Source organism: Anolis sagrei, chromosome 9 (genome assembly GCF_037176765.1).
Source record: "Anolis sagrei isolate rAnoSag1 chromosome 9, rAnoSag1.mat, whole genome shotgun sequence".
Classification (NCBI taxonomy): Eukaryota; Metazoa; Chordata; class Lepidosauria; order Squamata; family Dactyloidae; genus Anolis; species Anolis sagrei.
Genome location: NC_090029.1, coordinates 7,415,221 through 7,430,724, shown reverse-complemented (window position 1 = coordinate 7,430,724; position 15,504 = coordinate 7,415,221). Strand labels below are relative to the sequence as shown.

Here is a 15,504-nt window from a genome sequence, read left to right as displayed (position 1 = left end):
TTTTTCAATTACAAAACAATAATGAACCATTCTGGAGCAATTATTAAAAAAAACGAATTTTTAAATATGTTTTGTAAATGCTTCGTATTTCGTTATTGTATTCGTTTCGTTATTGTTCTGAGGTCGTTTCGTTATTATTTCCGCATGTCTGGGCCAGTTTTATGGTGTAATTAGTGAAAAAAAATTATATCACACCAACAGTCAAGAACAGAGGGAGAGGGAAGCTTCAGAAGTTTTTGGAGGTTTTTTAGCGTATTTCGCGGTCGCGTCCGCCATTAACGAATCGATTCGTTATTGTTTCGGAAATCGATTCGTTAATTTTTTACTATTTACGAAATTTCGTAAATATCAAACTTTTTAAAAGGAAAATTTTGTAATTATTTTAAATAACGAAATGCAAAAACCCCCAAAAAACGAATCGATTTTAGAAATTTTTCCGTTGTTACCCAGGCCTAATGTTTACATAATTAGAGACAATAATTCTTTAAGCACCTCATCACACTAGAGAATGAATCCACTTTAAATCTGGTTGTTGCCTCCCACCAAACCCACCCAGTATTTATTTATTTATTTATTTACAGTATTTATATTCTGCCCTTCTGACCCCACAGAGGACTCAGGGAGGATTACAATGTACATATACATGGCAAACATTCAATGCCATAGACACACAACATATATAGACAGACACTCAGAGGCTATTTAACAATCCAGCTTTTTCATGAAGGTATTCTGGCCACCAGGGGAGTTTTCGCTTCACCCTCCATTTGTGACACTAATGAAGTACTTCCTCATTCTCTGCATGCTTGCTGGAGATTTTTATGGCCTCATAAATTAGTTAAATTAGCCTCCCCACATTAAGTGGTACCTTAATTTCCTACTTGACAGATGCAACTGTCTTTCGGGCTGCGAAGGTTGACAACAAGCTACACAAATTGGTCAGAAGCTCACTCTGACCCAGTCTGGCTTCGAACTCATGACCCTTTGGTCAGTAGTGATCTTATTGCAACGGACTGCCAGCCAGCTGCGCCACAGTCCCAGTGCAGAATAGTAAATAAACTCCTAAAAATCCATAGCATTGATCTAAGGCAGTTCAAGTGGTGTCAAACTGTGTTCATTCAACAGTGTAGATGTACCCCAAGCCCCTTGGCTAAATATTTGGATTTGTAACTCACGTCCTGTAATTAAAAGTTGCTAATGAGAACTGAAAAAAGTAAACTGTGATAAGAACTGTGACAGTGATAAGAGAAATGTTTACAATGTTAAGAAGGAAGTCAACACAAAGCTGACACCAATCAAGAAGAGTCAACATCTGTCCAGCAGACTGGAGGAGGGCCAATGTGGTCCCAATCTGCAAGAAGGGAAAAAAGGATGACCCAAACAACTACCGTCCGGTCAGCCTCACGTCGATACCAGGCAAGATTCTGGAAAAGATGGTTAAGGAAGTGGTCTGCAAACACTTAGAAACAAATGCGGTCATCGCTAATAGTCAACATGGATTTATCAAAAACAAGTCACGCCAGACTAATCTGATCTCTTTTTTTGATAGAGTTACAAGCTGGGTAGATGCGGGGAATGCCGTGGATGTGGCGTACCTGGATTTCAGGAAGGCTTTCGACAAGGTCCCCCATGACCTTCTGGCAAGGAAACTAGTCCAATGTGGGCTAGGCAAAACTACGGTGAGGTGGATCTGGAATTGGTTAAATGGACAAACCCAGAGGGTGATTTTATTGCTTTTCAGCAATAAAAAAAAACAAAGCCAGCGGACCTGATGGGATCCCTGCTGAAATCTGTTAGGAACTGTGGGAGCTAAAGTCCAAAACACCCGGAGGGCCCAAGCTTGCCCATACCTGGGTCCCAGAAGTGAATGACAGCCATCTACCAACACATACATTCATAAATGTATATATTAGGAGAATATTCTGAATTGTCAGCTACTAAGACACTAACTGGGGTTTGAAGTCCTTCCTTTCAGGTTTCTTCCCTTTTTTGAGCTCGACTATGAGATGAAACAGATAGAGGATGTGGCCAAGACGGATCCCGCATGGACTGAGCACATATTGGTTTGACCTCGAATCTTTGCCCCAGATCCGGTTACTTCTCCGACCCCAGAAAATCAAACGCACAGCTCCACAAAGAGGAAGACTGGCTGAAACGGACGCGGCTGGAGTTTGCATTTTTGGGAAACCTCCAAAGTTTGAGGTGAGACTCTCGTTTCCGAAAAAAAGTCCTCATTCCATGTGATATTTGGGAAATTCACTGCGGGGTCCGTTTCACCTCGACTTCATCTCAAAAGGTTAAACACACATACGCAAGGATGTTTCTTGAGAAGACCGATCCAACAATATCTTGGTTCTACATCTTTCCAAAGGGTATGACCTCCAAAGGTTTGTTTTGAGAGAGTTCTTTCTTTACCAAGTGGAGGCACTATTTATATTTTGGGTAGAATTTTTGCAATATCCTGGCTAGATAAATACTGATCCTTGGCATGGGTGGAAAGCACAGGTTCTGTGGGATAATATCAACACTCGTTTTACGTAGGATTTCCTAAAGTATACAAACACGGACCTACAACTGAAATAATGAAAGATTTGTATTGTTCCCAAACGTACTTGAATAGCCAAATAATCATTCTGAGTAATAAAAGTCTGTTTTGCTAATACTCAGGGGGCATCTAGAATCATAGAATCATAGAATCAAAGAGTTGGAAGAGACCTCATGGGCCATCTAGTCCAACCCCATTCTGCCAAGAAGCAGGAATATTGCATTCAAATCACCCCTGACAGATGGCCATCCAGCCTCTGTTTAAAAGCTTCCAGAGAAGGAGCCTCCACCACACTCCGGGGCAGAGAGTTCCAATGCTGAACGGCTCTCACAGTCAGGAAGTTCTTCCTCATGTTCAGATGGAATCTCCTCTCATAGAATCATAGAATCATATAATCATAGAATCAAAGAGTTGGAAGAGACCTCATGGGCCATCTAGTCCAACCACATTCTGCCAAGAAGCAGGAATACCGCACTCAAATCACCCCTGACAGATGGCCATCCAGCTTCTGTTTAAAAGCTTCCAAAGAAGGAGCCTCCACCACACTCTGGGGCAGAGAGTTCCACTGCTGAACGGCTCTCACAGTCAGGAAGTTCTTCCTCATGTTCAGATGGAATCTCCTCTCTTGTAGTTTGAAGCCATTGTTTCGTGTCCTAGTCTCCAAGGAAGCAGAAAACAAGCTTGCTCCCTCCTCCCTGTGGCTTCCTCTCACATATTTATACATGGCTATCATATCTCCTCTCAGCCTTCTCTTCTTCAGGCTAAACATGCCCAGCTCCTTAAGCCGCTCCTCATAGGGCTTGTTCTCCAGACCCTTGATCATTTTAGTCGCCCTCCTCTAGATACATTCCAGCTTGTCAATATCTCTCTTGAATTGTGGTGCCCAGAATTGGACACAATATTCCAGGTGTGGTCTAACCAAAGCAGAATAGAGGGATAGCATTACTTCCTTAGATCTAGACACTATGCTCCTATTGATGCAGGCCAAAATCCCATTGGCTTTTTTTGCCGCCACATCACATTGTTGGCTCATGTTTAACTTGTTGTCCACGAGGAGTCCAAGATCTTTTTCACATGTTCTGCTCTCGAGCCAGGCATCCCCCATTCTGTTTCTTTGCATTTCGTTTTTCCTGCCAAAGTGGAGTATCTTGCATTTGTAACTGTTGAACTTCATTTTGTTAGTTTTGGCCCATCATCTCTCTAATCTGTCAAGATCGTTTTGAATCCTGCTCCTGTCCTCCGGAGTATTGGTTCTCCCTCCCAATTTGGTGTCGTCTGCAAATTTGATGATCCTGCCTTCTAGCCCTTCATCTAAGTCATTAATGTTGAACAGGACCGGGCCCAGGACAGAACCCTGCTGATGGCACTCCACTTGTCACTTCTTTCCAGGATGAAGAGGAAGCATTGGTGAGAATCACCCTCTGGGTTCGTCCATTTAACCAATTACAGATCCACCTCACCGTAGTTTTGCCTAGCCCACATCAGGGGCCACATTCTAGCATTTCCCAGTGATGGAAGGAAGGAAGGAAGGAAAGAGAGAAGGAAGGAAGGACGAAAGGGAAGAAGGGAAGGATGGGAGAAGACAGATTGAAAGAGGGAAGGAGGGAGGAAAGAGGGACGGAAGGAAAGACAAAAGGGAAGGGAAGGAGGGGGAAAAGGAAGAAGCAAAAAAGAAGGAAAGAAAGAGGGAAGGGGGAAGGGAGGGAAGGATGGAAGGTGAAAGAGGGAGAGAGGGAAGGAGAGAGGAAAGAGGGAAGGAAGGAAAGATAAAATGGAAGGAAGGGTGAAAGGGAAGGAGGAAGGAAAAGGAGATGAAAAGAAGTAAGAAGGAGGATGAGAAAGATGGATGGATGGAAGGAAGGACAAAAGGGAAGGAAGGAAGGAAGGATGGAAGGAAGGAAGGAAGGAGGCGCTTGAGACTTCCAACGTCATTCAGGTTGGTCTGAACATGAAGCACAAGTCTCAAGGGTAAAAAACCTCCGAACTGGTGCTGAGAGGTAATTTAAATCAGGGTCTTTTAGAGTCAAGTCTCGTACTCACGTCCATCTGGTAGAAACTCTGATGGCAGAATGAAAAGAAAGGAAGCACTCCCCTCCTGCAGGAAGAGGTGGAGCCAAACAGTACTGATTGACAGCTATAAGTAACCAATCCATACAACTATACATAAGCAGGGTAAAAGGGGAGAGTTAAGCATGATACAACAGTTTTAATCTTGCAACTAACAGTTCTACAATAGGTGGCACCACTTGTGCCGTCACAGGAACAATGGAAGGAGAAAGAGGAAAGGAAGAAGGAAAGTGAGAAAGAAGGAGGGAGGAAAGAAGGAAGGAAAGTAAAACAAAAGGGGAGGAAGGATGAAAGGGAAGGAGGAAGGAAAAAGAGAAGGAAAGAAGGAAGAAAGGGAAGAAGGATGGATGGAAGGAAGGAAGGACAAAAGGGAAGGAAGAAGAAAGGGAGAGAGGAAAGAAAAAAGGACAAAAGGGTGGAATGATGGAAGGAGAAAGAGGAAGGGGAGGAGGAAGGAAAGAGAGAAGGAAGGAGAGAAGGAAGAGGGAAGGAAAGACAAAAGAGAAGAAAGGAAGAATGAAAGGGAAGGAGGAAGGAAAAAGAAGGATGGAATGAGGGAAGGGAGGAAGGGAGGGGAGGAATTGAAGGAGAAAGAGGGAGATAAGGAAGGAGGGAGGAAAGAGAGAAGGAAGGAAAGACAAAAGGAAAGGAAGGATGAAAGAGAAGGAGGAAGGAAAAAGAGAAGGAAAGAAGGAAGAAAGGGAGGATGAGAAAGAAAGAAAGAAGGAAGGAGGAAGGAAGGAAAGAAGGACAAAAGGGAAGAAGGAAGGGAGACAGGGAAGGAAAGAACTACTGAAGGGTGGAAGGGAACAATGGAAGGAGAAAGAGGAAAGGAAGGAGGAAGGAAAGAGAGCAGGAAGGAGGGAAGGGAGAGGGAAGGAAAGAAAGATGAAAGGGAAGGAAGGATGAAAGGGAAGAAGGAAGGAAAAAGAGAAGGAAAGAGGGAAGAAAGGAAGGGCAGACAAAAAGGAAGGAAGAAGAAAGGGAGAGAGGGAAGGAAATAAGGACGAAAGGGTGGAAGGGAACGATGGAAGTAGAAGGAGGAAGGAAAGAGAGAAGGAAGGAAGGAAGGGAGAGGGAAGGAAAGAGAAAGGGGATGGAAGGAAGAATGAAAGGGAAGCACGAAGGAAAAAGAGAAGACAGGGAAGAGGAGGAGCATGATGGAAGGAAGGGAAGGATAAAGGAAAGAGAAAAAGAAGGAAAGCCAAAAGGGAAGAGAGGAGAAAGGGGGAGGGGGGGGAGAAGGAAGAATGAAAGAGAGATGGAAGGAAAGACAAAATAGAGGGAATGATGGAAAGACAAAAGGGTGGAAGGGAATGAAGGGAGGGAGAAAGATGGAGGAGAGGGAGGGAGGAAAGAAAGAGAGAAGGAATGAAAGACAAAAGGGAAAGAAGGAAGGAAGGAGAAAGAGAGAGATAGGGAAGGAAGGAAGGAAGGAAGGAAGGAAGGAAGGAAGGAAGGAAGGAGAAAAGAACAGAGGAGGAAGGAAGGATGAAAGGGTGGAAGGGAAGAAGAAGGAGGGAGGGAACAGAGCCCAAGGGGCCACATCCGTCCCCTAGGCCTGGGTTTGCCTATCCTGATCTACACTGTAGAATTAAAGCAGTTTGACATGACTTGAACTGCCATAGAATACTGGAGTTGTGGTTTGGGATACTCTTTGCCAGAGAAGGCAAAAGGCCTTGTTAAACTACAACTTCCATAATTCTGTAGCATTGAACCACGGCAGTCAAAGTGTTTCCAAGCTGCATCCATTCTACAGTGGAGATGCATCCTTTGTGCGCGGCGCACACAGATTGGGGCTCGCAGTGAAGAATTAAAAGCATTATGGCCTTTAAAATGTCAGTGGGAGCATATTCCCGAAGAATTTATGACTTCAGAGAAATAAATTAGAAGCCTGAAGCAATATGGTAGATTTATGGATAAACTCTGTGTGGGTAACCCAGGAGTTCAAGGCATAATTCCTGTTAACAGCGTTGTAAATTGCCGGCTCCGGAGGAGTTTAACTCTTAGGATGCTGGCTAACAAAACAAAACCCAATCTTGTAGTTCATATACACACACACAAACACACATACATACTAGTTTGGGTACCTGGTGTTGCCTGAGTTATTTGAAAAAGTCAATTTTAATTGTCCAAAATGCATAAGGTTGTGGGTGGACTACAACTAACATCATGCCAAGTTAACGCCAAGAAACTCCATCAGTACTTAAAGTCTGTTATGTCGGGTAAGTTTGCTCTAGATCAGGTATGGGCAAACTTTTGATCCCAAAAGGGTTGGCCTTGGTCAGGAGGAATTATGAATGGGAGAGAAAAAGTGTATCCATTAGACTCCCTATTGCCTACTCCTGATGTAGAATCCTAGAGCTGGAAGAGACCCCCTTCAAATTCTACAGCACTGCTGGTCACAGCTGACCTCCAGCTGGAGCACTCAAGGGCCAGGGCTTCCCAGTCCTCGGTGTCGATGCCACTGTTTTTAAGGTTGGCTTTGAGCCCATCGTTCAATCTCTTTTCCTGTCCACCAACATTCCATTTCCCGTTCTTGAGTTTGGAGTAGAGTAGCTGCTTTAGGAAAAGGTGATTAGGCATTTGGACAACTCCACTCCACTTCACTTTATTTCTTAATTAGTCGATCTCCACCAAGGTGCTCCGAGCGACTTACAATCTAAAATAGCATTTACACAATATAAAAACATTCAACATAAAAACATTCAACAGTGAGTATTTGGCAAATTAGATCTGATTACTTAAATGCACAACCAAACAGCCAAGTCTTGAGTGCCTTTGCAAAAGGTCGCAACTCCGACATTGCTCTAATGTATGGAGGCAATGAGTTCCACAGAATTGGAGCATAGGTCGAAAAAGCTCTACGCCTTGTAGCTTCCAGGTGTGCCTCCCTAGGACGCGGTATGTAGAGGAGATTTTCCTGGGTGGATCGAGGTGACCACTGATGGAGAGAAGGAATGAGGTGCTCCCTAAGATATAAAGGTCCTTGGCCATTTTGAGCTCTAAATGTCAGGATCAGTATCTTGTAAGAGATCCGATGTTCGATTGGTAGCCAATGCAGTTGTTGCAGAATCGGTGTGATATGGGACCTTATAGATGATCCCGCTAGCAGCCTGGCCGCCGCATTTTGGACCATCCGAATCTTCTGGGTTGTTGACTTCGGAAGGCCGGCATATAAGGCATTGCAATAGTCCAACTTTGTGGTGACTGTTGCGTGGATTACCGTTGCCAATGCTTCTACCGAAAGGTCGGACGCCAATTTCCTTGCCTGGTGAAGATGAGAAAAGGCCTGCTTCCTTATGGCAGTGATCTGGGCCTCCATTGTCAGCAATGAGTCCAACACAACCCCAAGGCTTTGAACAGTGGCAGACGGAACCAGATCTTCCCCATCGAAATCAGGCAGAGACTAGATTAATTCTGGTGGCTGTCCGGGCCCAAGGATCTCAGTTTTAGCAGGATTCACTTTTAGTCTGCTCTCTCGCAGCCAACTCATCACTGCTTCCAGTCCAACGTGGCATCCAGTCCAGCGGAGCTGATGACATAAGAGCATCGCTTCAATGCTGGTGGTCTTTGCTTCTTCCAGCACACTGACATTTGTCGGCCTGTCTTTCCAAGAGATTTGCAGGATTTTCTGGAGATGGAATTGTTCCGAGAGTTGCATGTGACGTCTGTAGACTGTCACAGAATCATAGAATCATAGAATCAAAGAGTTGGAAGAGACCTCATGGGCCATCCAGTCCAACCCCATTCTGCCAAGAAGCAGGAATATTGCATTCAAATCACCCCTGACAGATGGCCATCCAGCCTCTGCTTAAAAGCTTCCAAAGAAGGAGCCTCCACCACACTCCGGGGCAGAGAGTTCCACTGCTGAACGGCTCTCACAGTCAGGAAGTTCTTCCTAATGTTCAGATGGAATCTCCTCTCTTGTAGTTTGAAGCCATTGTTCCGCGTCCTAGTCTCCAAGGAAGCAGAGAACAAGCTTGCTCTCTCCTCCCTATGGCTTCCTCTCACATATTTATACATGGCTATCATATCTCCTCTCAGCCTTCTCTTCTTCAGGCTAAACATGCCCAGTTCTCCAAGCCACTCCTCATAGGGCTTGTTCTCCAGACCCTTGATCATTTTAGTCGCCCTCCACGTTTTGCAGGCGTATAGCAGGGTTGGGAGGACAATAGCTTTATAAACAAGCACCTTGGTATCCCTACTGATGTCCCGGTCCTCAAATACTCTCTGCTTCATTCAGAAAAATGCTGCACTCGCAGAGCTCAGGTGGTGTTGTATTTCGGTGTCGATGTTGACTTTGGTGGAGAGGTGGCTGTCAAGGGAGAAGAAATGGTCAACATTTTCTAATGTTACACCATTAAGCTGTATTTCTGGCATTGGAAAGGGATTGGCTGGTGACGGCTGGAAGAAGACTTTCGTTTTCCCGATGTTCAATGACAGGCTGAGCTTCTCGTATGCTGTCAGGGGTGATTTGAATGCAATATTCCTGCTTCTTGGCAGGGGGTTGGACTGGATGGCCCATGAAGTCTCTTCCAACTCTTTGATTCTATGATTCTGCGAAGGTGTTTAGAGTGGCTTGTAGGTCTTCTTCTGAATGCGCACAGACAACGTTGTCATCAGCATACTGGAGTTCTATAACAGATGTCGTTGTAAAATAGCTCTCACACAGGCAATAGGGTTGATGCACGCCTAGAGTCACTAATTCCAATGGCTTGCTAAGTAATAAATAGCTTTTTCACCGCTTTTTTTTCCTGGTGGGAAAGTCTATATCTTCTAAAATGCCAAGTTGGCATCAGTAAGAGCCTTGCAATTTTAATTTTCAATATTTTGGGGTAGAGGAGAGAATTTCCATTGGGAACAGCTGATCTTTTATCATGTTGGTGGCCACAGAGGAGAAAAAAAGGCTGCGTTTCATTACGATTTCATACCTTGGATTTCTGTGAAATTTTTGCCTGACAGTTTGATTGCCTGGAATCGTTTCTGTTTACATAGTTCGTCAATAATCTAATTTAGGCCTCTTTCTTGACAATATGTTTTGAGAGACAGAAAGGGAAAGAGAGAAAGGAGAGGAGAGTTAGAAAAATTCCCCAAATGTGATTTCTGAGGAAGTTGCCTCCAATTGGTTCATTCCCACAACCAGGGATTATGAAAATAATGAATTTTTCATTCACACAAAACAGAATTCTAAGTAAACTCAGTGATGGAGGAAAACCAAATCTTATGCAAAGTTTCATCATTTCCTCTGCCTGGTTTTGAAAACTGTGATATTTTGTTGGGTTTCATCCCTGGAGTGCACAAGTCTCCAGTCCTCAATGAGTAGATTGATTTAGATAGATTAGAGCAATGATTAATCGATTTGCCCCAAAGAAATGGGAAATTATTGTTTCCATTTGATGTTTTGTCTTATGTCTGTTATAACAGGCTGTGCTTTTTATTTAATTTTAGTTTGCTAAGTTATAATCCGTATTTATTTGTTAGGTTGTATACATTCTGTTAGTATTGATGTATTTATGTTGTATTCTGGCATTCAATGTTTGCTTTTTATGTTTGGAATCCACCCTGAGTCCCTCTGGGGAGATAGAGCGGAATATATATAAATTATTATTATTATTATTATTATTATTATTATTATTATCATCATCATCATCATCATCATCATCATCATCATCATCATTATCATTACTAACTGTACATGCCACGCGTTGCTGTGGCCAACCTTCCCTCCCTCTTTCTCTCCTTTCTTCCCTCCTTCTTTCCTTCCTTCTCTCTTTTTCTTTCCCTTCTCCTTTCTCTTCTTCTTTTTTCCGTCTCTACCTGTTTCTTTCCTCCCTTTCTTTGCTCTTTGGTTACATCCTTCCTTCTCTCTTTCCTCCTTTCCTTCCTTCCCTCTTTTTCTTTCCTTTCTCCTTTCTCTTCTTCTTTTTTCCATCTCTACTTGTTTCTTTCCTCCCTTTCTTTGCTCTTTGGTTACATCCTTCCTTCTCTCTTTCCTCCTTTCCTTCCTTCCCTCTTTTTCTTTCCCTTCTCCTTTCTCTTCTTCTTTTTTCCGTCTCTACCTGTTTCTTTCCTCCCTTTCTTTGCTCTTTGGTTACATCCTTCCTTCTCTCTTTCCTCCTTTCCTTCCTTCCCTCTTTTTCTTTCCTTTCTCCTTTCTCTTCTTCTTTTTTTCCATCTCTACTTGTTTCTTTCCTCCCTTTCTTTGCTCTTTGGTTACATCCTTCCTTCTCTCTTTCCTTCTTTCCTTCCTTCCCTCTTTTTCTTTCCCTTCTCCTTTCTCTTCTTCTTTTTTCCGTCTCTACCTGTTTCTTTCCTCCCTTTCTTTGCTCTTTGGTTACATCCTTCCTTCGGTCTTTCCTTCCTTCCTTCCTTCCTTCCTTCCTTCCTTCCTTCCTTCCTTCCCTCCCTCTTTCTGGCTTTCGTTCCTTCTCTCCTTCCTTCCCTCTCTTTTTCCTTTAACCTTTTTATTTCCTTTTCTCCTTTCTTCCTTCTCTACCTTTCTTCTTTTTTCTTCCTTCCTTCCTTCCTTCCTTCCTTCCTTCCTTCCTTCCTTCCTTTCCTTCTTTCCTTCCCTCCTTCCTCTTTTCCTCCCTCCTTCTCTCCTTCCTTCCTTCTCCCTTTCCCTCCTTCATTCCTTCCCTCTTTTCCTCCTTCTCTCGTTATTTCTTGACTGTCCCTTCCAACACTATTCTATGAGTATTTAATTTGTGTTATATAGTAATATATAATAGTAACATATTGTATAGTAATCTATATAACAGTAATATTATATATTATATTATATTATATTTACATAATATTATATTTTTCCATTTTTTTAGTGAAGGACATACATTGGGTTGTTAGGTGTCTTGTGTCCAAATTTGGTGTCAATTCGTCCAGTGGTTTTTGAGTTCTGTTAATCCCACAAACGAACATTACATTTTTATTGATATAGGTTTATCATATCAGTTGTAATGTATTTTTTTTTAAAAAAAACCCACATAATTTAGCAATTATATTAAATGTCCTTTGACCAGTAGCTGGGTACTCGGAGTGCCTCTGGTGTTGCTGTAAGGAAGCCCTCCATTGTGCATGTGGCAGGGCTCAGGCTGCATTGTAGTAGGTGGTCTGTGGTTTGATCTTCTACACACTCGCATGTCATGGACTCCACTTTGTGGCCCCTTTTCTTAAGTTTGGCTCTGCATCTCATGGTGCCAGAGCAAGATCTGCTCTGTGCTTCCAAGCTGCCCAGTCTTCTGTGTGCCCAGGAGAGAGTATCTCATATTGTCTCAGTCATGTCTTGAGGTTCCGGGTTTTCACCTGCCACTTTTGGACTCTCGCTTGCTGAGGTGTTCCTGCAAGTATCTCTGTATATCTTAGAAAACTATTTCTTGATTTAAGGCATTGGTGTGCTGGCTGATATCCAAACAGAAGATGGGCCAGTGATGTCTCTGCCTTGGTCCTTTCACTATTGGCTAGCTACTACTTCCTAGCAGATGTCCTGGCCCGCCACACGTAAGCTTTTGCTGGGTATGAAGTTTGCTTCTAGCACTCTCCTATATTTATGGTGGAAACATCCCAAGTGAGGGTTATTTTGACCCCAACAGCTCCAACTCCCAACATATTTGAAAGTACAGCTTTGATATATGATTGCACCGATGCCAGCTTTTTCCAATTAAGCAACTTTTAATATGCTTACAATGTTACGGTTATATATATATTTTACTATTGTACGTTTTTATTGTCTCATGTCTAAATAGTTCTCATTAAGCTGCCCAGAGATCTTTCAATAAATGGCAGGCTCAAAATACTGTCAATTAATTTATATGTATTATGTATATATAATATATAGAAGTCAAAATATGTATGTATGTTTGTTTGCTCTACAAAGGCTCTTACATGGCTTGATGGGGCTGGACCAAAATTGGTACACAGACCCTTCATTATTAGGCTTGGTTAATCCACAAAAAATGTTTCAAAACTCGTTTCAGATGTAAGGGGCGCTGGTGGTTCTATTCTAAAGTCAACCCCGATTGTCACAGAAAAAATGTTCAAAACTTTTAGAAACTTCCAAGACGTCTGAATCCTTTCATCAATGGTTTGAAAGTGTTATTTCCCGTTTCATTGGGTGGTCTTTCCTTTGAAAGTAGTTGTTTTACTCCAGAAGTGGGGAAAAGCAAGTGGAGGAAATTCCTTCCTTCTCTGGTTTAAAACTGGCTACTCTGGCTTTAAAACTGGTTTCTCTGGCTTGAGCCCAGGCCAGGAAATTCCTTTCTTCTCTGGTTTAAAACTGACTTCTCTGGCTTGAGCCCAGGCCAGGAAATTCCTTCCTTCTCTGGTTTAAAACTGGCTTCTCTGGCTTTAAAACTGGCTTCTTTGGCTTGAGCCCAGGCCAGGAAATTCCTTCCTTCTCCGGTTTAAAACTGGTTTCTCTGGCTTGAGCCCAGGCCAGGAAATTCCTTCCTTCTCTGGTTTAAAACTGGTTTCTCTGGCTTGAGCCCAGGCCAGGAAATTCCTTCCTTCTCTGGTTTAAAACTGGTTTCTCTGGCTTGAGCCCAGGCCAGGAAATTCCTTCCTTCTCTGGTTTAAAACTGGTTTCTCTGGCTTGAGCCCAAGCCAGGAAATTCCTTCCTTCTCTGGTTTAAAACTGGTTTCTCTGGCTTTAAAACTGGTTTATCTGGCTTGAGCCCAGGCCAGGAAATTCCTTCCTTCTCCGGTTTAAAACTGGCTTCTCTGGCTTGAGCCGAGGCCAGGAAATTCCTTCCTTCTCCGGTTTAAAACTGGTTTCTCTGGCTTGAGCCCAGGCCAGGAAATTCCTTCCTTCTCTGGTTTAAAACTGGTTTCTCTGGCTTGAGCCCAGGCCAGGAAATTCCTTCCTTCTCTGGTTTAAAACTGGTTTCTCTGGCTTGAGCCCAGGCCAGGAAATTCCTTCCTTCTCTGGTTTAAAACTGGCTTCTCTGGCTTTAAAACCGGTTTCTTTGGCTTGAGCACAGGCCAGGAAATTCCTTCCTTCTCTGGTTTAAAACTGACTTCTCTGGCTTTAAAACTGGCTTCTTTGGCTTGAGCCCAGGCCAGGAAATTCCTTCCTTCTCTGGTTTAAAACTGGCTTCTCTGGCTTTAAAACTGGCTTCTTTGGCTTGAGTCGAGGCCAGGAAATTCCTTCCTTCTCTATTTTAAAACTGGCTTCTCTGGCTTTAAAACCGGTTTCTTTGGCTTGAGCACAGGCCAGGAAATTCCTTCCTTCTCTGTTTTAAAACTGGCTTCTCTGGCTTGAGCCCAGGCCAGGAAATTCCTTCCTTCTCTGGTTTAAAACTGGTTTCTCTGGCTTTAAAACTGGTTTCTTTGGCTTGAACCCAGACCAGGAAATTCCTTCCTTCTCTGGTTTAAAACTGGCTTCTCTGGCTTTAAAACTGGCTTCTTTGGCTTGAGCCCAGGCCAGGAAATTCCTTCCTTCTCTGGTTTAAAACTGGTTTCTCTGGCTTTAAAACTGGCTTCTTTGGCTTGAGCCCAGGCCAGGAAATTCCTTCCTTCTCTGGTTTATAACTGGCTTCTCTGGCTTGAGCCGAGTCCAGGAAATTCCTTCCTTCTCTGGTTTAAAACTGGCTTTAAAACTGGCTTCTTTGGCTTGAGCCCAGGCCAGGAAATTCCTTCCTTCTCTGGTTTATAACTGGCTTCTCTGGCTTCTCTGACATTCAGTTTAAAAGTCCTTTCTGCTTTTGGTTTTTGTTTTTGTTTTGTTTTTTTTTGTTTTTTGAGTGGACAACATACATTGGGTTGTTAGGGACATAGTGTCCAAATTTGGTGTCAACTGACGCAGTGGTTTCTGAGTTCTGTGAATAGCACAAACGAACATTACATTTTTATATATATAGATATAATAATAATAATAATAATAATAATAATAATAATTCCCTCCCAGATGATCAGAGAGTTGCCATGGAGAGACTGTGAGGTGGACCTTCTCAGAGCTGGAGAAAGGAGAAAGCAGGTGAGCAGTGGCTCCTCCGATACACTATTCAATAATAAAGAAAGCCTGAATGGTATAATGGTTTGAGTGTTGGGTCAAACTCTGGGAAATCTGAAGTCAAAACTACATAGTCACCAGATAACCATGAGAAAGTCAAACTCTTTCAGACAATGGCCAAGGTTGCTTCGAGGTTCTCATCTCCAAGTCATAGCTGAAATCCTCCTACATTGGAGTTGTGTAGCCTACACGATATGCAATGCTTGTATCCAATACCTGATACATACCTGGCTCCAGCTCCCAGCAAACCATTCCACTTTCCCCAAACACGGGCCATTGTCGCACGGGGTTGTTTCCGGCGGCCGGTTGTGTCCGCAGCCTTCGAGCGGCAAACTACTGATGTGGTTCGTCATGCAGATGACGGAACGTGTCCGGACGCCGGTGCCACATTCAGCTGAGCACTGTTACGGCAAAAGAAAACAAAGACCTCCATCAGCCCTGTGGCTATTTTGGGGGAAGGCAGAACTTTTCTGCTCAAAAGTCTCTCCAGTTTCCCATCCCATGCTATACAGATATTGTAATTTATTTATTATTTATTTATTTACATTATTTCTATCCTGCCCATTTCAGCCTGAAGGCGACTCAGTCAGCACAATTCGATGCCGAAACAAAATACATACATTGATAAAGCAAAAACATTAAGTGCAATTAAACATGTTCAACATCTTTATTAACGACTTAGATGAAGGGCTAGAAGGCATGATCATCAAGTTTGCAGATGACACCAAAATAGGAGGGATAGCCAATAGTCCAGAGGACAGGAGCAGGATTCAAAACGATCTTGACAGATTAGAGAGATGGGCCAAAACTAACAAAATGAAGTTCAACAGTGACAAATGCAAGATACTCCACTTTGGCAGGAAAAACACAATGCAAAGATACA

The 15,504-nt window shown here is 43.1% G+C and overlaps 1 protein-coding gene across 2 annotated transcripts in view; it reads right to left on the bottom strand.

Moving 5' to 3' along the window:
- The window catches only part of THSD4 (thrombospondin type 1 domain containing 4), a 642,834-nt gene that overhangs the window by 14,903 nt on the left and 612,427 nt on the right, over positions 1 to 15,504 (bottom strand). For both annotated transcript variants that reach the window (XM_067471248.1, XM_067471249.1), the window contains one exon: positions 14,849 to 15,022. In XM_067471248.1, the coding sequence (XP_067327349.1) occupies positions 14,849 to 15,022 (174 nt within the window). The remainder of the gene's footprint in view (positions 1 to 14,848; positions 15,023 to 15,504) is intronic.